This window comes from Pezoporus occidentalis, unplaced genomic scaffold (genome assembly GCF_034315485.1).
Source record: "Pezoporus occidentalis ecotype Australia unplaced genomic scaffold, CSIRO_AGI_Poc_V1 ctg11, whole genome shotgun sequence".
In the NCBI taxonomy this organism is placed as follows: Eukaryota; Metazoa; Chordata; class Aves; order Psittaciformes; family Psittacidae; genus Pezoporus; species Pezoporus occidentalis.
The window spans coordinates 9,408,782-9,434,716 of NW_026912886.1; the positions used below are offsets into that span (position 1 = coordinate 9,408,782).

Sequence of the window (25,935 nt, forward strand, 5' to 3'; positions counted from 1 at the left end):
CCACCCATTTCACCATACTGAACACAGTGGGATGTATCAGAGAAGTAAAACCTTCCATTACTGAAACTTGGTTCACCAGACTTATCCACTAGAGACCCACAACAGCGGACAAATGCCTCGAAGCAAGAACTAGAAAACAACACTTTTCCCCAACTCAGTTTCAACTTGCAGCTGCTTGTGGCAATGGGAAGAGACAGGGCTCCTTACATTCACAGGTTCTAGGCAGCTGCAGAGCAGGAGCTTTACTGAGTCCTTGGAATTAGGCAGATAAGATTGAGAGGAGTAAATTTATACCAAATTTATTATTCACCTCTTACCTTATGGAGTGTTGAGTAGGCTTCACTCCATCGCCCCTCAGCAGACTACCTGAAGAACACCCACCCTACATGCACAGCAATGCTGCCTGCAGACACCCCCCATTACCTGTGCGAATTTCCCAGTACACATCAACCCATTCCAGCGTGGGACAGTAAGACACCCAGGATGACGCAGCAAGTAGTTGTCTGCTCTGCCTATGAAGGTGTCCGGATACCCTGTCACCGAGCCGTCCAGGTCATGGAATATAGACATTTTGTCACCATCATTGTCATTGTTTCCAAACCACTGGCCTGATCTGCCAAAAAACACTTTCAGTCCAACCTAGCAGGAGCAAATAAGAAGAAACTGGTTAGGTCTAAGGACTTGGGTTTGCAGTGCTTTAACAGCCAAAACAGCAATACAGCTAGAACTAGAAAGTAAACAGTTTTGTTTTGTCTTGTCTACTTAGAAAAATTTCCAACTGTATTGGCTTTCCCCTCATTTCTTAACCCCAGGAGATATTTCTACAAAAATGAGACTTTTGATTCTTTGAAATGCACCCACACAACTCTGTATTCCTTGAAATCACACAGCAATAAATCATGCAGTGGCAAAAGGAAGGGGATGACTCAAAAGGTAGCAAAGTACATAAAGCCATGAAGCTTACTGAGGACTATCACAACTGAAACAAGAACTACTAGATATTTGGTGAATTTTCTCATGTGTTTTTCATATATTTTCTCATGTATTTTTCTAAGTGATACTGTGGGGGCTATTGTTTTCTAATTGCTCCTCCTAAGACCTTATAAAACTCACAAAAGTGACAGCAATTCTCAGAATTTGCTCTAGTACACATTTTAATATTTTCCCTGAAGAATTTATTTTTTTAGGGAAAGCAAATAACAGGAAGCATCATCATCACCAATATGCATATCTCCTTTATCAAGATTTTTCAGTAGCTAAGTAGAAGAATTTGTCCTGATACAAAATCCAGCAAAACAAGGGAACTGCAGATGTTCCACAAAAAAGCATGGAATATTTTATGTCTGCAGATAAAATTAGTACAGTGTGTGATGATTAAGTTCAGAAATAATCAAGAAATAAATTAGTCTAGGTTGAGCACTCTGCATCCTGCAGCAATGTGTGTAAAAGCAGGCAGCATAAATAGCAACTGGATCACGCCGACTCAGAAGGCTCTGATTTGTTCCATTTAGTCCAATTCATTTTAATTGGACTGTACAAATGAGTAAGAGTTAGGGTCAGTAGGATTAGGCTGCAAGGGCTTTAAAGGCTTTATTTTAACAATAATAAACAGAACAGCTTAGGAGAATACGAGGGTCATTGTGATTCTGAGGTAGATGAAAAGTCCCACTGGCTTAAGAAGAATGACCACTGCAGCAACAACTACTTGCAGAATAAAAGTCTTTATTGCTTAAAATTAAATGAGAGCCTAGAACCATTTTTCTGTCACCTTCTTGTCTGAGTCTCATAAACAAACAGCTGAAGCAGTCTCATTTAAAGGAGGCTCAAATGCTTGGAAATTTAATGTGTATTTTTGAGTATTTTAAAACCTTTTCTTACTGCACCACAGTAAATTTTTGCCCAAGGGGCTATTTGGCAAAGTAGAGAGATCCCCAAAGTTGGGAGGGGTTTTTTATTTCATTTTGATTTATAAAAGAAGAGATATTAATTAAAATTTAAACACTGTGTTGCAGCTCAAAGCTCCATAATAAATACTTTGTGACAATGCACAAAGTTGGGAGATGAGTACGAAAAAAGGCACTTCACTGCAGAGAACATAGCTGTACTTCAAAATAAACTAAAGCACAGCTAGTACTGCTTGTATTTGATTAACACTCCGTGTTTCCATCTAACAGCAGACAGTTTTGGTGCTACAGCTAATCTGATCTCTAACATTCTCCTCTAAAAAGTCTGAAAACCAGAAACAAAATGCTAGTGTTAATGAGCAGTGTCAGGTCTTTCGTAAGTCTCAAGGTTACCTTAGTGTGGTACACTGTGGCATAGAGGTGTACTGAGTTTGCAGCTACAGCAATGGCAATATGTATTTTTTTCTAAGTGAAGGCTCATGAACAAAGGCTCAGCTCATCAGGTATGTCCATGTGGAGCCAGGAACGAGCTACAAGAGGGTGCAGAGACAGGTCACGTCTAGCTACCACAGTACTATTCAGACACCTATTTTTCATTAGGTGTGGACTACTTGGGAGTGGTACGGTACAAAGGTTACTCGAATTACCTGTCTGAAGCCTGACAGGGAGATGATGGTTTTATGAGTACATAATCTCTTAGGAATACGCTAACTCAACCTGTCCAAGGGCAGCACACCTAACACACCTGCAGTGTAGTCCTGAAGACTGCAGTGGAAAAACACTTTCTATATTAAAAATTACTAATGTACTGGAAAACATCACAATAAATTGCAACTTCTTCTAAAATTCAAGTGTTGGCACATGCTGCCAGAAAAAGCCACATCACTTTAACACTGGTATCATGTTAAGGAACTTTTATCCAGTGTGAATCTTTCTCTATTTTACTATCCAAGGACTCTGCCCTTGTTAGCATGGCTTTTACTCTGCTGGAATAATGCAAGTCCTCACCCTGCCAAGTTCCCTTCAGTCAGGAGTCTCTTTAGGGTTGGTTTTGGGTCTTCTTTTTGCCCTCTTTTTAAGAGAATAACAGACTTGCCCTTTAAATGAGTGTCTACTTTTCTTTTTCCTATCATGAACTGTTTGCAAACTTCTGCTTTGACGCAGAAACCGAGCACTAAGCCGCACAGGCTAAACATAATAAAGGCAACATTAGGAAGTGGACATCTCTTAGCTAGGCAGGACTGCAATCCCATGGGAATCGCTAGACCATAGCCAGGAAACAGTGCTGTCTCCTCCAAGCTCTTCCGGGGACCACAAACCCACCCAACACAGGCCACTGGGATTTCTTTGGCACAAGTAATTTCAGAGACACCATAGTGTTGACACAGCCAGGAGTAGAAAAGGACTGAATCCACTCTAAGCTCCTGGCTGCAGGGAAAAAATAACCAGAGAGAATATTAGCAATGGATGCGAATAGGGCAGTTTGTGAATCTTCTGTACCTGCTGAGGTGGCCTTGTTCATGGGAGACCAAAAGGTCACATACAACCTCTTGCTCCTCAGCTCACTCTAAAGGAGCTGTGCAGCAAAAGGACAGAAGGATGAATAGGTTGCTATTTTATGACTAAAATGAGATATGTCAGGTCTTCTTAAGAAATAATGCACAAGTGTCCTGTTTGGGCATGGCTCAGTTCTGGCCTGGGGCTACCTCCTTTGAGCTCTCCCAAGTTCTACTGACTGACAGTAATGAGATCTAATGTTACTATTGATAAATGCAAAGATATCTTAATATGTGAGATTTAGAATTGTCAATGAAAAGGCAACTAGAATGTTTTTTGTGGAACGCAATGTTTAGTTCTTCTGTTCTCCTTGACCGTTATTTTTATGCAGGAATTAAACAAGAACTGACTGCCTTTATTATTTTATTGTCTAACCAGTCTGCTGATTACTCTGATTAATTATACAATTATTCCTCCAGCATGACTAATCGTTTTGTCATCCCTACATAACTGGCGGTAATGTTTAATTTCTTCCTAAAAAACAACAGTAAAATGATTGTCCTTTAGGGAATTAGTACTTAGCTACACTTTAAAAAGTCATAAAATGAAGCCTGGAGACAGAAAATTAATTACAACAGCCTACAAGCTCTATCCTAACTAGTCAAAGACATATTGTCCTATATAGCAATTAGCAACAAAACAATAGACTAACCATGGTCCTTCAAGTCTAAAATCAGATTTAGCACATCTGGGTTCAACCCAGATGAAACAGAATCAAAGTGAAAAGTAAATGCTGAGCTGCAAGTGGTTACAATCATAAATCGTTTTTAAGTAGGCAAAATACCAACTTCAGAAACAGATATTTCTTGGAAATGTACATACAGTAAATTATTGGGATAATGTCATTCCGTTTTTTGTAATAAGATGACAGTCTACTATTCTAATTTGCTTTGCAGAAGTATTCAGCAAGTCTTCTGACCATTTTTACTCTGAAAACCTCAGATCTTAAAGGGGTGAAAGTACTAAACTGCCTCTCAGACAAAAAATGCTGGGATATTTAACAGGCTTATTGGCTTCAAATGGTGCAACTCTATTAAAGAGATGCACTTTCAGCCATTCAAGATGTAATAATTCCTTTGATGACGTTCACAGATATCATCTGCCTGAAGCCATTCTGTTGGACAGAGTTCTATGGCCATTACAGGTGGAAAATTTCCACTCTCTTCCGTTCCACTGATCAAACTATTTCATCATGCGTTTTTCTCTAAGCTCCCCTCCCCGGTTCCAGGTTGATTTTCTCATTCATGTTCCCCATAACCATCTTATAACCATGTCCCCAAGGGAGGACATAAAGAACATGCATCAAATTAAGCCCTTATTCTTGCTCCAAAGCTCCCTGAAGATCAAAAGTAACTAAGATTTCTTTACTGAAAAGCACAGGAACTGTGTTTTCTTTAGAGGAGCAGTCAAGTGACTGCAGTCTACGACATCCTTTCACGAAATACCCTTCTGCTGTTGGTCTGTGTGCACCAGAGAGGCGACAAAGTAACTGCTTACCACAGGGAGTTATATTGGTCAGTCCTACAGCAATGGAAATTTTCCTAAAAATAAAACCAAACTTCAAGCCAAACTTACTACAATTCATGAACATCGTCACAAGTATGGACCTTGTTTGAAAAAAGCTAAGGAGAGTTTATGATCCCTCAGTGAAAGGTGGAATCTATCATAATTTCCCAGGGCCATGATCCCTGCAGGAATCCAGGACAAGGACTGGAACTGGTCAGCATCCTACAGCTCCTACCAAGTCAGAGATATAGGGCTGGTTCTGCTCTCACTGCTCAAGGGAAATGCCTGTTGTGCTCAACAGGAATTTCACTGCTGACCTCAGAAACTGGGTCATGTTTTTCCGTCTAAGTGCATTTTCTATTTCTGTGTAAGAATTGTGCTGCAGCTTACTGTCTTCTGGCATCTCAGTTGTGCCCCTCTCAATCTCTGAGGCCAGGTCCTCAGCAGGTCCTCAGCACGTGAGCTGGTAATGCTGCACCAGTTAAGAGTGCTGCTCTGGCTCTTGCGGCCACAAGGTGAAACCTTACTCTAATGCAAATTATTTTATGTATGTCTGCCCAGGCATAATATACAATCACATTTTACTAGCTTATAAATAACCTTCATTTAAAAAAAAAAGTGTTGCAAAATGAGCTGATGGTATGCACTAATGTAACACGGCCCACTGCATGGAAATCCCTGCTCTAGGGTAGACCTCTTACTACTTCTAAAATCCTCAGAAACTTGCACATCTAACAGCACATATTTCTGCTTTTTTACTTACACTCTTCTCCATCAGGATCTGTGACACATTATTCTGAGGGCTTATCTGCCAGGAGTTTTTCATTAAGAACCCGATGGCACTTGAGTATCTGTCAACAGTCGGAGTGAACTTCTTGAAAGTGCATTTTGACATCCTGACAGGCCCATCGTAAATCTGGAATCCACGAATAGGGAACGTCCTGTGAGATTTAAAAACAAGCACAGTCATGTGTGAAAACCTTGGGCAAGCTCTGAGTACTCCTGAAAGCACAGAGATATTAACAGGTAGCTAAACGACCTTTCCTTTGACAAAACTGGGACCTCCACACTCATCACACAATTAAGGAAATATAAAACTCTGCTGAATATCCTCTACATGCTATGGCTCAAATGCCAAAGAAAAAGACTCATAAGCTTGCCTAAGTCTTGCAATCTGGGGTTAAGCAGTTCAAAAACCTTTTCTCCAGCCACCCTGGAGCTCATCACCACAAGGAAGACCCAAAGGCTGTGTGGCAGCATTGCCATCAGGTTCCTGTTCCAGGGCAGACAGGTTTCCCAGGAAAACATCGGCACACATCAGTCAGACTCCCTGGAGAAAAGTCTCTCCTTGGAAGCAAGTGCCAAGCGATGCAGCAGTTTCTCTTCTCCATACAAGACTTTTCACACAAGCTCCCTAAGACCCAGTACACAGCATTTCATACAGAAAAGCTGTTTCTGAAGTATCTGTCCATGGATGTGTTGTCAAGACATCAGTGTTGAAGGAGACACCACTGGAGTCACAGGTAAGGGCCCGCCCCTTCCATGGTTTGTTTGGTTTGTTTGACAAGGTGCCAAGTTTTGTTTGGCCCTGGCTATGTTTGATTAAAGGGTGGCCTGCACCATCTCCACAGATGGTAATGAAGCTGGCTAGTAGCACAGGAGTGTTTCTTGACCATGTAATTCCTCTTCAATTTTGAGAGCTGTTATCTCAGTAGTTGGGTTTGGTACAACCCTTACATCCCACTTTGTACTATGGTGCAAGGACAAGTATCATTAGACATACTCCTTTCCAAGAGTACATTGCTTAACAATATGATTAGAACTTGCTTGTACTCCAAAGGAGCTTTTTGTGCAATTGCAATTAAAATTACAACACTGATAATAACTGATGATAGCTCTAATTACCCTTGCTGTCGTTCACAGATCCCATTCCTGTGTCACTTATGGCTGAGACATAATAGTCATGGCTGTGTGCATGGCATGTCTGCTAAGTATTAATAATTTTATATTCCTCATAGAGGGTTTAATAATTGGTGAGCATCACCAAAAACAGATGAGGCTATAATTTAGGCTTGGGAAAGCACAACTTGCTATAGGGATGTGGGGAGGGACCATGGTTGCCAAACAGGAGGTTGTGCTGCTATCAAAATACAAAATAACATACAGCTACTGAAAGAGAAATAAGATGCAATAATGACGGAAGGTTTCACCTTTGTCAAACCAGCCATGTTTGCCCAGCTACCTGGCAGGAGGGATGATAGCTTGGTGTATGGGAGCTGCACCATCAGCTCGATGCTGTGCTACTGAAGTACTACACAAAAGCCATTTGGTATCTTTCAGATTCTCTAATCCATTCTCCAGTCACTAATAAATTAAGCAGAAAATTAAATCAAACACATTCAGGCGAGAACGCTCTCAAGCTGTTGGCCTGAAAAGTGAGTTTATTTGGATGCTTATTATTTCTGGCCTGTACAATGATTTAAACACCCGGTATAAATTACTTATTGGTAGTCACATTCATTCCTGAGGCTTTTCTTCTAGCTTATACTAACACCAAGAGGAAATGGCAGAAGAAAAACTCACTTGTTTCTGGGTAGTGTTCTCCACTCTCCATTTGCGCCTTTTCCCCAGTAGCTGTTTTGGCCTCCCTGAGACCCAAAATTGCTGCTTTCTCCAACAAAAATGGAGCGTGTCACCTCCAAGCTGGAGCCTTCGTCTGTCGGGAAAGTTCCATCACTACAAGCAAAGAAACAGCAGGTAACTATGCAGCACCGCAGAAATGATGAATTAACACTTAATTACATCACAGACACAGTAAAATTTCTTTCTTAATTTGTAAAAAGAAAAAAAGTGCATTCACTGGTATAAGGATGCTTTAAAACCTCTTTAGAAACCAGCAGGTTAATACTGAGGTAGCTTAGCACTCAGGCATCAGTAATAGAGGTAACTTAGCCTGGGTAAAACCAACAGTATGATATAATTGCTCCATACTGTTGCTTTATAGATTTTTAGCTATATCCCTGGAGCGAGAGCCAAGTATCACTGACTCTCATTGCCTGCAGTGGGCTTTGGATATGCCTTGGTTTTGCAGGTCTTTTGCAAAACAGATGCAGATGGTAGCAGCAGGAGCATGGCAGACACCAGCAGAGGAGGCAGGAGACTTGCTGTGCCACCACATGGGACTATCACAGCCACCCTGCCCTGACAGCACACAAGCTACAAGCAATACTGCTCCACTGGGATAGAGCAGAAGAAAAGCCTCCCCAAACGCAGAGCCAGATGTTTAGTCTACTGGTTCAGGACCGACCGCCCAAAAGGAAATATTCAGCAATTACCATGTATTCCCCTGACATGCTGAGGCAAAGAGAATGAAAGGCTAAATTGCCCCTTGTATTAATGGCTGCCCAGGGAAGACTTGATGTGGTCTGGGAGGGAAATGTGAGGTTTCTTGTGTCTTACAATAATTGCCAGAGGAGTGTCTCAGCTTCCACTCTTCAGCCTGTTACACTGAGAGGAAAAATGGGAAGAAGATCCATTTTAAGAAATTACCTTGCCAGAGTGAGTCCAATTCCATTGTCTGAAAACCTGGGACAGAAGAAACAGAGGTGTAAATGATGGGGAATGTCTGCAGTGAGTTTGGCCTACAGGCCTATTTAGGTCTGCCAGGAGGGTAACGATTTAACACGCAGTTAAAGTAACCTACCCTGAGTTGCAGAATATAATGTCGCCACCCCTAGCCCAGGCCCCATGGTCATTATTTTTAAAAGCAATAAGACCATCAATCACGGCAGGAACTCGCGGCTTTTCAGGATCAGCATCTTGATGTGGGCGAAACCTGAAGCAAGGAGCTTAGTTAATGCGGCACAAGAGACATACGAATCAGCCTCAAACAGAGGAGGTTGTGCCTGGCAGACCTTGTCTGGCTTCCACACATCAGTGTGATGGGCATAAAGAGGTGATATGCCCTGGATGAGAGTCAGGCTATTAGCTTGGTTTCATTTCTGTGCCTTGGTACAAAAGAGAAAACAAGCATTCACAAAGGTGAAATTCTGGCCCCAGTGAAATCAACAAGTGATTTCTCACTAGACTTCAACAGCACTGCATCTACTCCCTAATTTGATTCAGTGTGATTTTAGAGGCATAGAAAACATTCTTCCAAAGTCACTTGGGTCCTTTTGTAATTGTCTTTACAAGGTCCATTGAGAATCCCTGGGTTGATGCTAGAAAATCAATTAGGCACTTTCAAGAATCTCATTCAGCAAAGATAATGGAGTAATTGAAGCTGCTTTCCTTGCATGTACAGACCAGACATCCGTATGCTTCTGTGTCTGCTGAAAGAGAAGCTATGATATGAAAATAGGATTCGCCCTGGGAACTGGGAGCTTCTCAATTACTTGCCGGCTATTTCTTGCCATGCTGGCTGTTAATGGTAGATTTGTGCTGTGTTTCGGAAAATATCACCATTGCTTTTTCTGAGTCTGCCCTCACCTCCTACTTCTTCCAGCTGCTGTACTAGGGAATGTGTCTCCTTGGTGCCCGAGGGGATGACCCTGGTGGGGAAGTCTCACAAAGGGACACAAAGTGACCCTTTCAGCCATGCAGGAGCATAGTATGTGACATTGATAAGGGATGATGGAGGAGGGAAAAAGGCAAAGCTCAACCAGGAGCAGGGCCCAATTTCTGCCACAGCCTCCTCACACAGACCTATAGGACTGCAGCAAGCAAGAAAATGGCCTTAATTTACCTGCTTCTGCTCTGAAATGGAGTTCAGAGATTTTAAAGCAGCTGACAAAAAGCTCTGAGGCTACTTGACTTTCCTCATTAATCCTAGACCAGACTCAGCAGTCTCTTACATCATCATTCAGTTCTTTTAAGTAATTAATAAGAAATGTTGGTGATTACAAACCCGCTAATGGACTAATGGGATCTGGATCCCCTTCCACATGCTTCACTGCTTAGTCCTCATAACCCCAAGTGTATGTGCATCATTTTTTGATCCACAATAACACAAACAGTTAAGTGCATAGCTATGAAATATTTGCCTCTGCACATCAGAGATAGCTTGTGTGTTTTCTTCAGATGCTCCAGCCGTAATGAGGCTCTAATGATCTGCTAAATACAGTGCAGAAGCCAAGAAGCAATACAAGGATCCAAAATACTTAACCATACAGCATGTGCTTACCTGGCATTATCGACAGTGAGATACTCTCTGGGATCTTCAGCGTTGGCTCTCGTTGTCTTTACTCCTTTTCCAATAAACAAACCGGCCTGAAAACACACGCGACTCCAATTATTTTAACAGATCACTGAATAGAAACCCAAGATCTCAGATTTTTACCAAAGAACATGGACAGCCAGTGCATGAGAACACAGTCAGCCCCTGCAGCCTGGGTTTTATCTTCCCTTTAGGTGTCACTTGGCACTGCTCAGCATGACATTAGCACAGGATGTAGCACGCTGAAGTCAGGACAGAGCCTGGCCTGCCATATGTTATGCATCAGCATTGTGGGCTGTCTTCTGACCCAAAGCAAGGCACTGAACTCCCACTCTCTCCCTCTCTCTTGCAGAAAGCTATAAGGGACTCTGCCAAGCTCTTGATAGTTTTGTGGAAAAAGAGTGTTGTTAAGAAGCAAGATTTTAAATGAAGAGTGACAAGTCCCCTGACAGTCAAAAGAGAACATGAGCCGATGTAGCCAACGTCAAGACTTAGGGCAAAGCAGCAGCTGTCACGGACCAAAATGTAAAATATACATGACACAGAACAGCACTGATTTCAATCTAGAATCCTGAGAAATAAGTTAAAATGCTCTTTACAGCTTACAGGTTACATTTTTATGTCAACAGTGTATTTGGGGGAGAAAGTGTTTTTCTTGGAATTACTCTTGAATTTTAGGCCTTATTTTTCAAAGGTGATGAGCAGTCCCTGGCACAAACGGCTTCTGCTCATCCCCCTATGCCCTTGTACCACTGTGGCCAACAGCAGTGCTCAGTGTCCTGTTTGTCATTCCTTGAATCTCACTTAGTTGTAGGTGCACCCATGGCCTGGGCTCAGCCCCTCTAGCACAGGCACCAACTGAAGTGCCTGAAACAGGACCTCCATTCTGCTCAGCTCCCTCTTTGCTCATTAGAAAGAGCATCACCCCCAAAAGTTGGCTGTCTTGATATAGTGTTAAAAGAACTTTATGAAAATGTAAGACACCCATGACCACCTGATTTCAGAGCACCACACACAGTCATCCCCAGGTCATACAACTATATTGATAGAAACATAAAAAACCCCATCCACATGCCTTGAAATTGGAGTGGACTCTGTTGTTGTAAAATACTCCCAAGGGGGTATATTCAGCCTGTCCCTCTGGATATTGCCCCTCAGACTGTCCAGTGGGAACCCGGTGAAAGATGTACCATATCCCAACATCCTAAAAGACAAAGGAAGGTCTGAGAAATGGGACACTGCAATTAATGACACAGGTTATACTGGGGATTTAGGGTTTCCACTGTGCTGTCCAGATTTCTGACCTGAGCCTGCCAAACATGCAAATCCCAGGGGACACATACTAGCCCATACTCTTAAAACTCCCAGCTAATCCTTTGGCATGCACAGTGGGTCCTTGGGTTTTAAAAATGCTTATATTGTGGGTGAAATGCAGATGGTTTATTAGAAAATATAACCTTCTCCATACAGGCACATTAAACAAACATGATTTGCAGAAGCATCAAAGATAAAAAAAGGAGAGAATATATATTTATAAATACACATATAAAATTTTATTGGGCTTCTAACTATTAACTACTAATAAAAATCAACATTTGCTAAGAGACATCACACACCATTCCCAGCCACAATGGTGAAAGAAATCAGTGTGAGAACTGCAGGCAAATACTTGTTCTTAACAGAAACAAAGGTTGAAGAAATACATATCCCAATTTTACAATGGCTTACTAAAAAGTCATTGCCCCCATGCTAATGACATCAATAAATGTAGAATATATGGGAACCAAAGGCAAAGCATAGCTCTTGCCATTAAATGATTTTACCTGAGCACCAGCTGCTGCATTCTCTATTAAGTTGTTGTTTGGATTTGCGATCCAGAAAGTGCTGACAGCCCTAAAAAATCAAAATCAAAATGATCCTAAGCAGTTACCAAACAGGAAGGGATACATTTTCATAGCACTGCACTGGACTTGACCCACAACTCTCCTATTGACTTTAAAACTCCACACAACCTTTTAATAATACTCTTTAAGGAAAAGGAATCATCTACTACTGTCAGATATGTTCATTTCTGGAGCCACATGCTGAACCTTCTGTAAATTATATGGGACTGTTAAGACAAAATCCATGCTCTGTTAAATGCAGTTGAAAGAAGCCCAATATCTTTTTTTTAATTATTATTATTATTTTTGTTTTTTTAAGTTAAACAGCTTCGTACAACGGCTGCAAAGTGAACTTCTGGTTTGTGTTTTGGAACTTGAGGGGCAATGGCAGGCGGTATGGGATTCTCTATGGATTTTAGGAAGCTTCTACTTGGAAAACAAAACAAATGCCCGTGCAAATCACAAATGGCTAGTTAAGTAGAAGATTAAGGATGTATTATTTTGATGTTTGCTCAAATAAGGATTTTTTGCTACATAAGGAGGTTGAGCAGTGGCAGAAACAGAAGCCAGATATAGCTATGAAAACTGTCATCTGTTGACTTGCTTCATTTGATAACATCTTTTGCAATAATAAAGACCACATGTAAAAACACTGTAAACTTTTCTCATGACTGTACCTATTAATTTGATCATTCTAAGCAGATCTAAATCGTGGTTTATCCACAATAATCATTATGTAATCAAGAACCCACACTCCTTTGCATTAACAGAACCACGAAATACATGCAAAATAAACCTGTATTAACCATACCAGCAACCCTAGCATTTCAGTGACAATAATGGTAATTACGTGGGACTGTTTACACAAATTAGAATAATTTGTTTGGCTACTGCATCCTTTTCCAGAAAAGGTAAAATTACAAATTTCCTTGGCTAAAGCGGGCTCTTGCTTGCAAACACTAGCCTAGGTCCCTGAGTGCCTGTGTTCTAGCTCATCAGTCTCCAAAACTGAAGCTTACTTTGATCAGCTATATCGAGCTATTGTTTATTGTTGAATTACGCTCATTGTAATTTAGGCAAATCTGTGCATTCTCACTGCATCTCCTGAGGTACTCTAGATATTCATGCACTCATGTACTATTGAGCAATTTACTCTAGATGCCCCAGCCTCAATTCAACCCTGGTGAAATAAGGCAAAAACTCCCTTTGTGGTAAGTGATGTTTTTGACAGCCTGTAGCAGCGCTGAGGCAATTTGATTTTTCAGACAGATTTCATGGAGCGTTCAACATCCAACTTAAAAGCAGTTGAAAGGGGGTCAGAAACGAGCAAAGAGCTCTAATATATTTACGATTCTAAGGAAACAGAGACAGGAATAACCAGCAGCAAATATTCCTTCTTTAGGATTCATGCAGGTGTTAAAAGATATCGTCACAAGCAAAACACAGTCAAGTAGCTAAATCATTTTAAAATGAGAAATGGTAGGAAAAGCTACAATTTTTCATTTAATATCAAACAGCCCCTTTCAAAAGTTTCACCCCAGCGTTCTTTAGGACCCAGCTATAAAGTATAAAGCCTGATTACAGCTTCCAGAGCACTTACATGCAGTCAGCGCTCGGCACAGGAACGTAATCTCCGTAGACATTGCTACGGATGGCGAGGCACATTGCCTCACTGCGATCTGAAGGCAAGATTGTCCCTGGCTTTGTGAGGAGGCCCAAGTTGTGATAGAATGTATTGCGTTGCTCTGTCCCATCTTCCAGGAAGAAACAGTGCCCCAGAGTGTCATAGCCAATGGTGTCTTTGACCTGGGAAAAAGTAGACAGGCCATCAACCATAATGCTAACAACAGCAGGCGCCATAACTGATGTGCTTTGCTTATCAATAAATGCCCAAAATGTTCATGGAGTGGTTTTGCCACCCCTCTGCACAGCAAGCAGTGCATAGGCAGCAGTCCTGGAGCTAACTCAGACTACACCCAGTCTGCATAACTCTGGACTGACCTTCTTATACAGTGAAGCTGCTATTAAAATTATTCAGGGAAAGACCACATGCATAATTAAAGCAAAACTGCAAAATACTGGATTTAAAGCTGTCTTCAGCTCCAAGAGATAATAATCGGTTCAGCGTCATGGAGTAAATATCTGCATAAAGACAAGTGTATCTTGCATGATAAACCAACAAGTTAGGATGGTAATGAAGACATTTTCATGAGCTGCAACACTTCCCAAATAAAATAAAGTCTTTAAAATGCACCATGTGAAGTAGTCTATATTAAAGCTATTTCTGTTCTTTCTTCACTCTCAGAAGGTGCACGGCCACTTCATTCGTGTAATGGGCAGCTTGTGCAGAGATGGTATTTTACTGTTTCACTCTATTTAATATTAATTGACATGCAGAGGGATATTGCATTAAACCCTAATTTGACCAAGAGGACTTAGCACAAGCCTCCTTTGATGTACAGTCTTATGAAGACAAAAATTCAGAAATCCTTCTTTTAAATGTAAATACCAAGTCAGGCTAGTTAAAATACTAGCAATTTGTTACTAAATCTTACTGAAACCTTAACTTTGTACTCAAATAATCCCTGTCAGCATATTTATTCACTCTTCAGGCACACAAAAATCCTGTTGACGTCAGAGCTATGTCTGTGTAAGATTGCAAGATTAATTAATATTAACCTACATGGTTATTTCTGTATACTTGAGGGATACTTGAATGAAATCCAGATTAATATCCTGGGATTTCCCCTTAATAGGCTGCTACTGTACATAACATCTGGAGTCACAAATGGTATAGTTCCCATAGGTATATCTCTACTTGATTTCATTGTTTTCCTGGCAGTCACCCCTCAAATTTGTCATCTGCTGCTCTTGTTTCTGCCTGGATGAAGTGTGCAAGAGAGAGTTAAAAATAACACACAACACAGCCAGGTACCCAGCTGCTAACTCATATAGCTTGGGAAATCCACTGAGACCCGGCATATAGGTACAGTGGCTTTAAATGAGTTTCAAGGAGGTTAACGGAACCTAGATGCAGCGATACTGAACATGTCCGCGCCAGCTTGGAAATACAGATAGGAAATGGATTTAAATAAAAATGGAAGTGTCCTTGCCAGCTGCTAAGAACAGCAAGACTGGCTACTTCAACCCTTTCAAAAGACAGGCAGAAGCTGCTAAGGAGGCCACAGAAGACTATTTTTGGAAAGAAACTGTAACAACAAACTGCCCGCTGTTTCAGACAGCATTTCAATTGTAGAGTTTCATCCTGCTGAATTTAGCTGAAATTTGGCTAATCTGAGCTTCAGACAGCTGCGTTAAAAACCAGCTTTGTATCCAAAAACAGGTTTTACCTTGGATTAATATGATTAATCACAACTTTGTAATTGCACGGCAGCTCTGAATACTTAAATACATGAAACTGTATTGATCACTCTCCTCATCAGAACTAACGTAATTTAAAGATCACGTACGTTTCAATGAAAGATAAGGGCCATTTGATGCCATTACATCAAAACCCCAATATCAATTCTGATCAATTCTGGCACATCACAGCTAGGAACTACACGCTTGGAAACAAGCCCACTTGTGGCACTGTGACAGTGGCATATTACTGTATGTGACAGCATGAAACACTGTCCACAACACAGGTGACAACCCCACCGGTGTGTCCAACACTGGATGATTGAGGTAACCCTACACACTGCATTATAAATAGTTCAGCAACACAATATGAGTGACCTTTATGCACTGCAACATTAGACATGAAGGACTACAGTAGTTGGTGTACGTCTGACGTGTGCCAGGGCAGTGAGATGCATGTCACAGCCTGCTTCCCACCGCGATGGGTAACCCAAGCTGCTACACCGCAATGCAAACCTGGCACATAGGAGCAGCAGATGGGAGAAGGGCCTTGCAGACACCACTGTTTGACCAGAACACAGCACAGCACAAACCACAGCACTCTAGCAACGTATGTCTAAAATTACACCCTCTAAACCCTCAGGACAGGAGTGAGATAAACCCGCCTATCTGGTTTACGTTGCTTCAAGGGATGAAGTTTCATAATGTGATGCTAAATCTGGTACCCATCTACGTTATTTAACTGCCTGGCTCCGATACACATACTCTTCTCTGGAATTGCAATTTATTGTAATTTATTTTAAAGCAAGGCTTTTAATTACATTTTAATTACTCTTTATCTTAATGGCTGTATTGAAACCACATGATTCTTCCATATTTAACCTTTACAATAAAACCTGTTCATTGATTTATGGAATCAAAGCCCTCAGTGGTCACATGCTGGGGGGCTGAATCTCACTCTTGGATTCTTGATCTCACAGCTACTGCATCCCACACATCCAGATAAACCCTTGACAATCTCACTTTTGATAAAGACCAAGACCATATACCATTCTTCTCAGAACCAACATTAGCATAAGGCTTAATTTTTCATCCCTGGCAGATTCTTTTAATTACAGAGGTTTAATACCAATGGGAGGAGAGAGGGAGTTAAACTACACCCACACATACTGGGCAATTCTCCTGCCACCTAAAGGTTCTGTACACAAAAGCAGTCTCTACAGCCAGAGCAAACCATGTATATAAGAAGTCAAGCAATAATTTTGAGTGATCTGGACAACACAAATGCAATTTAGGACACATGAAAACTGGGACTGGGCTGTCCATGTCCCAGTTACATAAGTCCAGCATCACATTTTTGTGAATACATCCTTCTGGAGGGACCCTTTCACACAAGGGTTCCACCTGAGCACCTCTAACTCGTGTCTTACACAGCTTCATGTCCTGGGTTGAGAAGAAGTTCTCACGAAAAACACAGGAGGTCATGGACAGTTCAGGGAGTGTCTTCTGCCTGAGCACACATCAGGTGAATGAGGAAATGCCCAGAGACACCAAAATGCTGTTCAAGGTCCTGCATCCAACTGGATGTGTTGGGACTGGAGCAGGAATCTCTCTTTTCCAGCTGGGACATGTATGGCTTTCTAGGGGGTTTTTTGAGTTTCTCTCCACAACACCCTTGTGAGGATCTATGCCAGAGCCAAGTTCCTGAGGGTTTTTCTGGCACTGAAGCAAACATTTGGGTCTGTCCCTCTCGTATTTCATTCCCTTTGTCATGTGAATATCTTTGTATATATTTCACATTGCTCTGACTTGAACAATTCCTGTCTCTTTTTATCTCCTTTGCAAATTAAAGGCCCATTGTTTCAGTCAGGTCCTAAAGTCCATTGCTTTAATTTTAAATGAAAGTTTCTATAATCACAATCTGTCCAGAATAACATGGCAAAGATTTCACTATATATCATCACACCTCTAATAATATTAACTAGGCAATACTAAGAACCTGAAATTCATTTCAAAGAGCTGCGCTACCAGAGCAACAGTCCTAACCTGAACACCAGTCAAATGAAGTTGGTAAGTCGGGACATTACTTGGCATAAAGATGGCTTGTGTCAATAATCTATTTTCTCTTTGTATCACAAATGATTCTTGCTGTTTAGCGGTACCTAAGCAAAGAAATAAACTCAGTACTAATAAAACATGTTTCCTACCAGAAGGCCATGAGTCCCATGTATGGCAACACACCTAGAGAAGCAGTGGTGGATAGCCAGGTTATCAAGGTACGTCGGGCGTTCATATCCTCCCCTCTCATCCACATCCTCAGCCAAGTGAAAATGCACAGGGTAACTGCCCAGGATTTGCTGCCCCATGTTTTTCAATTCCACTCCTGACAAGTGAACAGAGCTAAAATTCCTTAGGATCTGTTGAGACAAATGTAGATGATTACATTGTAGGCATTACAACAGAAACAGATGCAAAAAGAAAACCACCTCTTTTCTCTCTTATTAGGCAATATGCTTGCAGAGTAACACAGGGCCTGATCCCAGAAGGAGGTGCCAGCTCCATGCTCTGGCTCGGATCAGCATGCCAGAGGCTGCACACCTACGGGCACGGGGCTGCCAAGGACCAGCTGCCAAGCAGCATATGCAGTGTTTAGCAACAGCAGTGTATGACAAGGGACTCCTGCCAGCTACAGAAAGGGGCAGTGATTACCACCAGGCTCTGTTTCCTGGCAGCTTTATCTCTGTCAAGTGAGTTCAGACCTGCCCAGCTCCTTGATTTCCACTGATAGAGAAGTAATTCTACTCAAAGCTCCTTTAATAGCAAGGCTTTGCACCTCCAACAAGAACACATGGGACAACCAAAAGGAGACAGCACAACAGGGTGATACCCAGCACTTCTCTGAGCCATGAGGGGTGGGGGAAGCTCTGCAGAAAGGACAATTTCTACAGTGACATCTCATGAACTATGTAACTTCATACCAACCCTACTGACAGCAATGCCACTGAAGAATCCCCACTAACCCAGAGAAGGGTATGTGTTCACATACACAGTGAAGAAAACATAACAGACTCATAGCAAGGCTAGTTTTGCAAGATTCCCCTCTTCACAGAGAAGTACAATTTTTCCCACAGACACAATGATAGTTTCATGCATTATATTGCTTGTTTTACAAACCAGGAAAGGAACCATCTGAAAATACCTGCAGGCATGTGCATTAATAATGACTCACTTTAATATGTCCTCCAAATGTATCGAAGGAGAAAAACTGGCATTGATTTTGTCCATAACAGGAGTCTTCCATTTCTCCTTGAATAAGTATATTTCTAGTCAGAAGGCCAACCTCTGCCCTCATATCGACGCCATCTATGACTTCTCCAATGTGAAGATAAAGTGGGCTGCCTGTGAAAATCAGAAACCTCTTCATTCAGGGCGAGCACGGCATCTTCATTACTGCCTTGTTCTAAGCAAGTGCGCACTTTGACTTTAAGCAGTCACCAAGTCCAGAGACATGCCCAGTTGCTAGTATCTGATCCCAGAGGAGATCAGCACTTCCCCTGGCTTCTACAAAGGACTGATGCCTCTGGTCAAGCTTTCAAGTCCAAATATAATATTGTGGGCTTCACCTCTTGTATGCGTTCATGTGTTTATGGGACAAAAATCTATCTAAAAGGACAAGTAAATGTAAAATGTAAAAGACAAGGCAATGTAAATATTTACCACAAATGAGTAGCTTAATAAAAATATTTCATACCATCAATTTTCACTTGATTACTTTTACATTCAGGGCAAGGAAGGAGATTAAACTCTTCAGCCTGATGCATAGAATAATCTGTACTGGCAACAACGATCCGGTCACCAGGTAACCAACTGGTAACCTCATCCACCAAGTGGAGAATTATTCCAGTGGATGCTTCCACTTTAAATCCATTATGAGGCACCCCTGAAAAATGAAGCAATCAATTATTTTTGCAGTTGTACTTGACACAATCATGCAATTAGTGGAAGAGCATATCAATTTAATTTTTATGTAGGTAACTGGGTGTAATAGAAGGGATCAAGATATTAAATATGCCAGTGTAACTCTTTGTAGGCAGCTAAAACTTTACTTTGCAAGAGTGGTGGTGTTAGCTTGGTCACCATCTATGCAAGCACAACTATGGTATTATCATATGTCCCATCCCTGGAAGTGTTCAAGGACAGGTCGGATGGGACTTTGAGCAACCTGGTCTAGTGGAAGGTGTCTCTGCCCATGGCAGGGGGCTGGAACGAGATGAGCTTTAAGATCCTTTCCAACCCAAACCATTCTGTGGTTCTATGATTAGCATTGCACTGTTTGGATTCACAGCAGCCAGAAAAAGCAGAGCAAAGCAACAGAGGACAAGCAATTGTCAGGGCAGACTGAACCTTTTATCCATCCACTGAAAGCAGTAACAGTAAACCGCATCCCATCGTAAGTGAGGAATTCTCTTCGGGCTACTGCTAACCCCGTGGTTCCACTCCCGTGGTACTCCCGTTTATCCTCTGCTGTGGAAGGCTGATCCCCTCCTAGGATACCCACCAGCGCCCAGGGCTCCCTGAGGGAGATGGAAGGAGTCAGTGACATCCCGAACCCTCCACCCCGAGGAGCTCTAGCAGAAGCGGGTTTCAGTGCACTGCGTCCCTTCCCTCCTCACCCTTCCTTCCCCCGATCCCCGCCCTCTCCGAGCCCCCGCGGCGGGAGCGGCGGCCCCGGCGCTCCGGAGCTGTCCATGGTGTTGCCGCTGGCCCGCGCCCCCCCGCCCGCCGCCCCTTACCTGTGTCGCAGGCGGGAGATGTGCGCGCTGCCCAGGCGGTCCCGCAGCAGCAGCCGCGTCTCCAGCGTGAGGCTGCGGGCGGCAGAGTCCCCCACGGCGGCCGCCACCACCGTGCCGGGGGGCTGCATGGCCAGGAAGGAGCGCAGCCGCCCGCACTCGCCGTGCCGCAGGTGCGTGTCGAACCGCGCCGCCGCAAGCACCCGCGCCGTGCCGGCGTCCAAGATTCGGAGGTTGAGCCCGCGGCTGCCCCACCGCCTCTCGGAGAAGTAGGGGCCGTAACGGAGCCCGCCCGGGTGCAGCGTTTTGTCCAGGAGGGTCCAGGAGTGAGGCCGCCGGCCGTGCAGCTCCAGGACGCCCCCGCGCCCCACGCCCAGGAACTTCTGCCCGAAGCCCTCCACGGCCGCCCCGTCGGTGGCTCGCCCGTACAATGAGATAGTCGCTCGCGAGCCGTAAGGGCAGCGCTCTGAGCCGATGTGCAGCTCCCCGCCGTCGTGGATGAGGATGTAGCGGGCTCGCAGGGTGATGGGCGGCCCGCGGGGACAGTCGGCGAACACCAGCATCCCTGCGGGCGAGGGAAGAGAGAGGGAGAGGGGCTGAGGGCGCGCACGGCCGGGGCCGGGAGGTGCCACCCACCGGCAGCCACAGCCCGGCCGCCCGCCAGGGCTCCGGCGGCCCCGCTTACCTCCGTCGCGGATGACGAGGGAATGGAAGGCAGCGGAAGTCTCCAGGCGCAGAGCCGCCCCCTGGCCCACCACGACGGCGCGGTTGGTGTCGGAGCCGGGTCGCCACGGGGCGAGGTGGGGGTCGGCCTCCGGACAGGTACCTGTAAGAGACGGGCGGCAGCGGCGGGGCGCGGCAGGGCGCGGAAAGGCGCGGAGGGGCGCGGTACCAACCTGATGCGCTGCCGTCGCTCGCTGCTCCCCGATACGTCCCGCGGCGGCGCCGAGAACGGGACCGGCTCCAGGTCCGGTTCCGGCGCAGAGGGCAGGAGGAGCCGCTGCTCCCCGGTGCTCCCCGTGTCCCGGGAGCCCCCGCAGCAGCTACCTGCCGCCCATAGCCGCGGGCATCCCCGCCACAACACGTGCGGCGCCGCGCCGGCTCCTTCCCGTGGATTCGCACGGGGCCGGCGCAAAGGCACATTTTGCTTTTGATGTGTTTTGGGATTTTTGTCCTCTTTTCTCCTCTCCGCTTAAAGTAGCAAGATCAAAACCAACACCCCCCACTCCCCGGCTCCATACAACCCCAGACACGGCGAGGCAATCACAACAGCAGCAAGAACAGAGAGCCGGCGAGGAGATAACCCCAGCGGCAGATGGACGAGAGACAACATCGAGTTTCAAACTTGAGCTGCAAAGACCGCTTACCTATCCCCGGCAGAGCCGAGCCTCGAACTTTGTTCGCCGCCTCTCGGAAGCTCCTGACCGTGCTGCCGGGCTCCCGGGCGGAGGAGGCAGGGGCGGGCAGCGGCAGGCAGGCGCAGGCACCTCCCGCTACTCCGCTCCGGCTGCCTCCCCTCCGTTTCCCTTTTTATATCCATCTCCCAACCGCTGGAGGTGCCCGCACTGTTTACAGCGGCGGAGCTGCTGGCTCCTCCCAGCCGGGGACGATCCCTCCAGCCTGGACGTATATCTGCAACCGGCGGTCCCATGCCCGGGGGAGTACTGCTGCCCGCAACCAAACGTCTTCCCCTGCTCTGAGCCCCCGGGGTCCCCACCGGATGCCCCAGGATGACGGGCGAGCCTCTGCCCAAAGGCTCTGTGCAGACCCGCAGAGCCCCGGCTATGTTCAAAGCCCGAAACAAAGCGTGTGTCTGGGGTGCCAGGTGCCCCCCAGGAAGGGTCTGATCTGGTCACCGGAGCTTGGCATGCCTTGGCCCATCTTAGAAGGCATCTGGCCCTTCTGCCACCTTCCCGTGGGGGTGTTTTGCCCTGTGCTGCCTGTGTCTGACAGATCTATGGAGAACACTGTAACCTGGCATTGCTAAAGTTCCCCTGACAATGGGTGAGCAGAGGGGTATCTGCTACTTCACCTCCCAACCTGCCAAATCAACCTGTAGTCAGAACCTGTGGTGAGAGAGGGGAAGCCTTGGAAGGTGCTCTGACAAGAGATGGGCTCAAAGAAACCCGTGTGATTCAACCCACATGACCTGGGACTGCATTCCTGCCTATTGCAAGTTCCTGTCTGGATTCCAGTCTCAGAAGACATGGCACTGCACACAGAAGGACCATCAGACACTGGTTTGTTTTCCATGAACCAGAATATACCATACAGCACAGCTGAGCTTCCAGGTGACACATAAAGACAGGTAAGTGCCGTTCTCCCTCCAGAGTCTACACAGAACCCTTCATCTCAGCTCCAGAGCCCCACATCCAGAGAGGATAAGGCCAGAAGTGGTCAGGTGACAATGCCAGCTACTGCTCCTGCCCAGCATCAAAGCCAAAGGGGTGCAAACCCACAGGCACCAATCTCAGAGACATTTGTGTGCCATCATCTGGCCAAACTGCTCCAATCTGTCACCCCTGAAATTTATTCTGGTGCAGGATTTCTTCTGACAGAGGGCACAAAGAGCCTATAGTCATGTTAATAAGGAGCAAGTGCTGTCAGACAAAATATGGGAACAGACTGGAAGCAGGAGGTGGGTGAGGGGCACAGCCATGCCCCACGCTCCATACAACAGCTCCAGAGAGGGAGCAACGTTCACTTGTGTTAAACAAGACCAATTCACCCTCTTACACCCTGTCCTGTGAGCCAGAGCATCGCTGAATGTGAAGATAAGCATCCAGCCCAGAGAAACACATCAGATAGATAACCCTCCCTCATTTCAATACTCCATAAATACAGGGAAACATCAGAGCTGCCACCTCGGCTGCCGGCTGTTCATCCATCATTTAATGCTGGCACTTCTATTCCTGTCTCAAATAGCTTTTGTCATTTTCCTTCCAAAAAAAGCGGCCTTACTCAGCATCATGCCTCATTCTTATCTGAATATGACACATATGAACGCAGGTCATGGGAAAGTGGAGCTGTTATCAAGAGGTATAGGAGGCAGAAACTTTTATCTACCACTGGAAATTTCAGGCACGAAAAGACAAATTGGAGTATTTTGTGCAAAAGATTTCATGGACTTGCAATGTAAATAAAAGGCAACAATTAATCTGACATAGAAATAGTGGAAATAAACATAACACGGGCTTTGGTTCATACTAAGCGTTGCGCTGGCCTTGTGAAATGATCAGTGAAGCCAAAGCCGCTGCTCTTTACATCAGGCTTTCCTGAACAAGAACTCCACATTTTTTTGAGGTATGAGCACTGTTTAAACCACTTTCTGTCTTTAGCCTCAAAATCCACAGAAATACACTGGTCGAACTCTTTTCCTGAAAGAACTAAGTTCAGGAGAATTATTTCAGTGCTATTTCCCATTGTATCAAGTGTTCAGGGGCCTGAGAAAGAAGACTTAAGAGTAAATGAGACTGGCCACACCATCCTGCTTTTCTGAAGATTCCTGTGTCTGTTTAAGGAAAACACAGAAGCATCTATCTGTAGAGTGATGCTCGGGTGCTAGACTGTTCTCCTTCCGCTCTTTTCCAGATTGCACGTTGCAAGATGATTTCTATTTCACAGCAGCACTAGTTTGAAGCATACGCTGTCTCTTTGAAGCTCACACCACCACGCTCTGCTACAGGATGCATCCACAGCACAAGAACATTCCCAAACATCCTCACACCTGCAAGTGGGAAATCCTGACTAATCCTGCCTCAAGCAAACAGCTGTTAAACACTCCCTCACAAAAATAATCAACCCAACCCCTCCTTCAGGCGTTATTGTGGGTTATAAACTGAAGTTCACCGTTCTAAAAAACAAAATTGGGTCATTTTCTGAAAGGGGCTGTCAGGCATGAGGTGACCTCTCCCACCCCGTGTCTCAGTAACTGTGGTGCTTTGCTTACAAACACGACCAAACCGCTCAGTCACAAGGATCAATGACTGGCGAGGATCCGTTTTAAGGCAAAAGAGCAGAAAACAAGGCAGCTCCGGGTTTGGCTTCCAAGCACAGCCGCCCCTTCCAGGAGAAACAGCTCTCGCACATGAATGCATAGAGAGGACGGGTCCTCCTTTGTAAATGATTTTCCTGGGCACACTCCCTCGCTAAACAGTTTCCCGTTTCCTTCTTGCTACTTAGAGAAAGGAAGGAGGAGCGGAGTCAGCATCCCCTGGGCAACGCCCGTTCCCACGGAGCTAGAGGCTTCAGGGGATGACCCCGGGGCGCCCGCAGCAGGGCCACGGCCAGGGCCAGTCCCAGCTCAGACCACGCTGCCCGGACGCCCGTTCCGGAGCACACCCCGCCTGTCCCCGGGGAAAACGGGAAACGGGGAGCGCGCAGCGACGGGCGCTCCGCGGCTCCCCGTGCGGTACCGCGGCCGGCCGGGAGGGGTCGCCCTTGCACAGCCGCTGCCCGCCCCTCGAGGCCACGCCCCCTGCCGGCGCTCCTACCTCAGTTAATTAATGACTCTCATCTGGTTTTCCTTCTCCTCCCAGCCACGGATCCCGCCATTCCCTACTTGTTCTTTCAAATTCCCTTCACCTTTTCTGCACACCGCAGCTGTGTTTCCACAGAGAAGCACCAGCCCGGAGAAGGGGATGGAGCACACCTGCTTCCATCCGGAGATGGAGGAGCCATGGACAACACACCCCCACTGCATCACAGCCATGCTCTGGGCACCATGATACCACAACGTGGCTTTTAGTGCCTGTATTGACCCCCACAGACTGTCTAACACAACTCCATACCAGCCCTCATCTAGCATGCCCTCCTCTGCAGGCAGCAACTTATTCCAACCCGCCCCATCCCAGAACTTCTGCTTTGGGCTGAGCCTGGCTCTAGCTCAGCCTGAACGTTGAGTGCCAGCTTCTGGCATGACCCAGGACAACTACGTACCGAATTGCACGCAGTGACATCCACCCCTCGCACTGGCAGCACAGAGCCTGACCCTGTGGCTCTGCTCAACCTTCATTACAAAGTATTTGAGATACCAAAACCATGTCTCCTCCTTATATACCTACCACTTTGCTCCTCCTCAGGCTTCAACAGTGCTTTACTTGGGTTAAGCATTTGCTTCTTGAGCAGACTGAAGGCCTTCGACTGCTGAGCTTTGGATAACACTCCCATATTCCTGAGGAGCTGCAGCACTCTGTGCAGCAAGAACGGCTTCACCTTGTGCTGGGCCACCTTGAGAGGACCAGTATGGATTTTGGGCAGGTTAACTTCTCGATCACAGTTATAAAACCTAAAAAGATTCCAGGCCAAGCTAGATCCAAAGGTATCCTTTAAAATATATCTGGAAAGTTTAAGGAGCATGTCACAGGACAGCTGCTTTTCTTGTGGTTTCTGGCCCAGGTTCTGAGTTAAGCTCTTCCTTCCCTCATGGCTCAGGAGAGAGTGGCTCCTGAGCGGGCTAGAGGAGCCCAGAGTCTCAGGAAGGGTTGTCTTACTGTGAAACAGTCTTTCATGATCCATATCCCACAAAGAAGTGTTGGGATTCAGGCTGTGTTCTGGAATAATCATAAATACAGTGAAACCTATTAAACAAACAGTGAAGAACCCCAATGGCTTTCTTTAATATATATATATATAAGAACACACATTTACCAGAGTTCTGCTGTAGCCCTGGATACAGTGCAGGCCCCTGCGCTGCTTTGACAAACTCACTGAATGTTTTG

At 45.1% G+C, this 25,935-nt stretch overlaps 2 protein-coding genes across 3 annotated transcripts in view; both read right to left on the reverse strand.

Moving 5' to 3' along the window:
• The window catches only part of LOC134169512 (inactive cell surface hyaluronidase CEMIP2-like), a 49,160-nt gene extending 27,722 nt beyond the window's left edge, over positions 1-21,438 (reverse strand). The window contains exons 1-16 of the mRNA XM_062630085.1: positions 21,112-21,438; positions 20,901-21,041; positions 20,219-20,780; positions 19,830-19,999; positions 19,177-19,365; positions 18,655-18,824; positions 17,633-17,842; positions 13,666-13,871; positions 12,006-12,075; positions 11,258-11,386; positions 10,150-10,235; positions 8,671-8,802; positions 8,517-8,552; positions 7,551-7,703; positions 5,731-5,908; positions 424-639 (exon numbers count right to left, since the gene is read on the reverse strand). Coding sequence (XP_062486069.1) covers positions 424-639; positions 5,731-5,908; positions 7,551-7,703; positions 8,517-8,552; positions 8,671-8,802; positions 10,150-10,235; positions 11,258-11,386; positions 12,006-12,075; positions 13,666-13,871; positions 17,633-17,842; positions 18,655-18,824; positions 19,177-19,365; positions 19,830-19,999; positions 20,219-20,780; positions 20,901-21,041; positions 21,112-21,358 — 2,895 coding nt within the window. The 5' untranslated portion in view covers positions 21,359-21,438. The remainder of the gene's footprint in view (positions 1-423; positions 640-5,730; positions 5,909-7,550; positions 7,704-8,516; positions 8,553-8,670; positions 8,803-10,149; positions 10,236-11,257; positions 11,387-12,005; positions 12,076-13,665; positions 13,872-17,632; positions 17,843-18,654; positions 18,825-19,176; positions 19,366-19,829; positions 20,000-20,218; positions 20,781-20,900; positions 21,042-21,111) is intronic.
• Positions 1-22,051, reverse strand: part of CEMIP (cell migration inducing hyaluronidase 1) — a 111,941-nt gene extending 89,890 nt beyond the window's left edge. For both annotated transcript variants that reach the window (XM_062630120.1, XM_062630100.1), the window contains exon 1: positions 21,583-22,051. The gene's annotated coding sequence lies outside the window, so the exon portion shown is untranslated. The remainder of the gene's footprint in view (positions 1-21,582) is intronic.
• Positions 22,052-25,935: the final 3,884 nt, after the last annotated feature.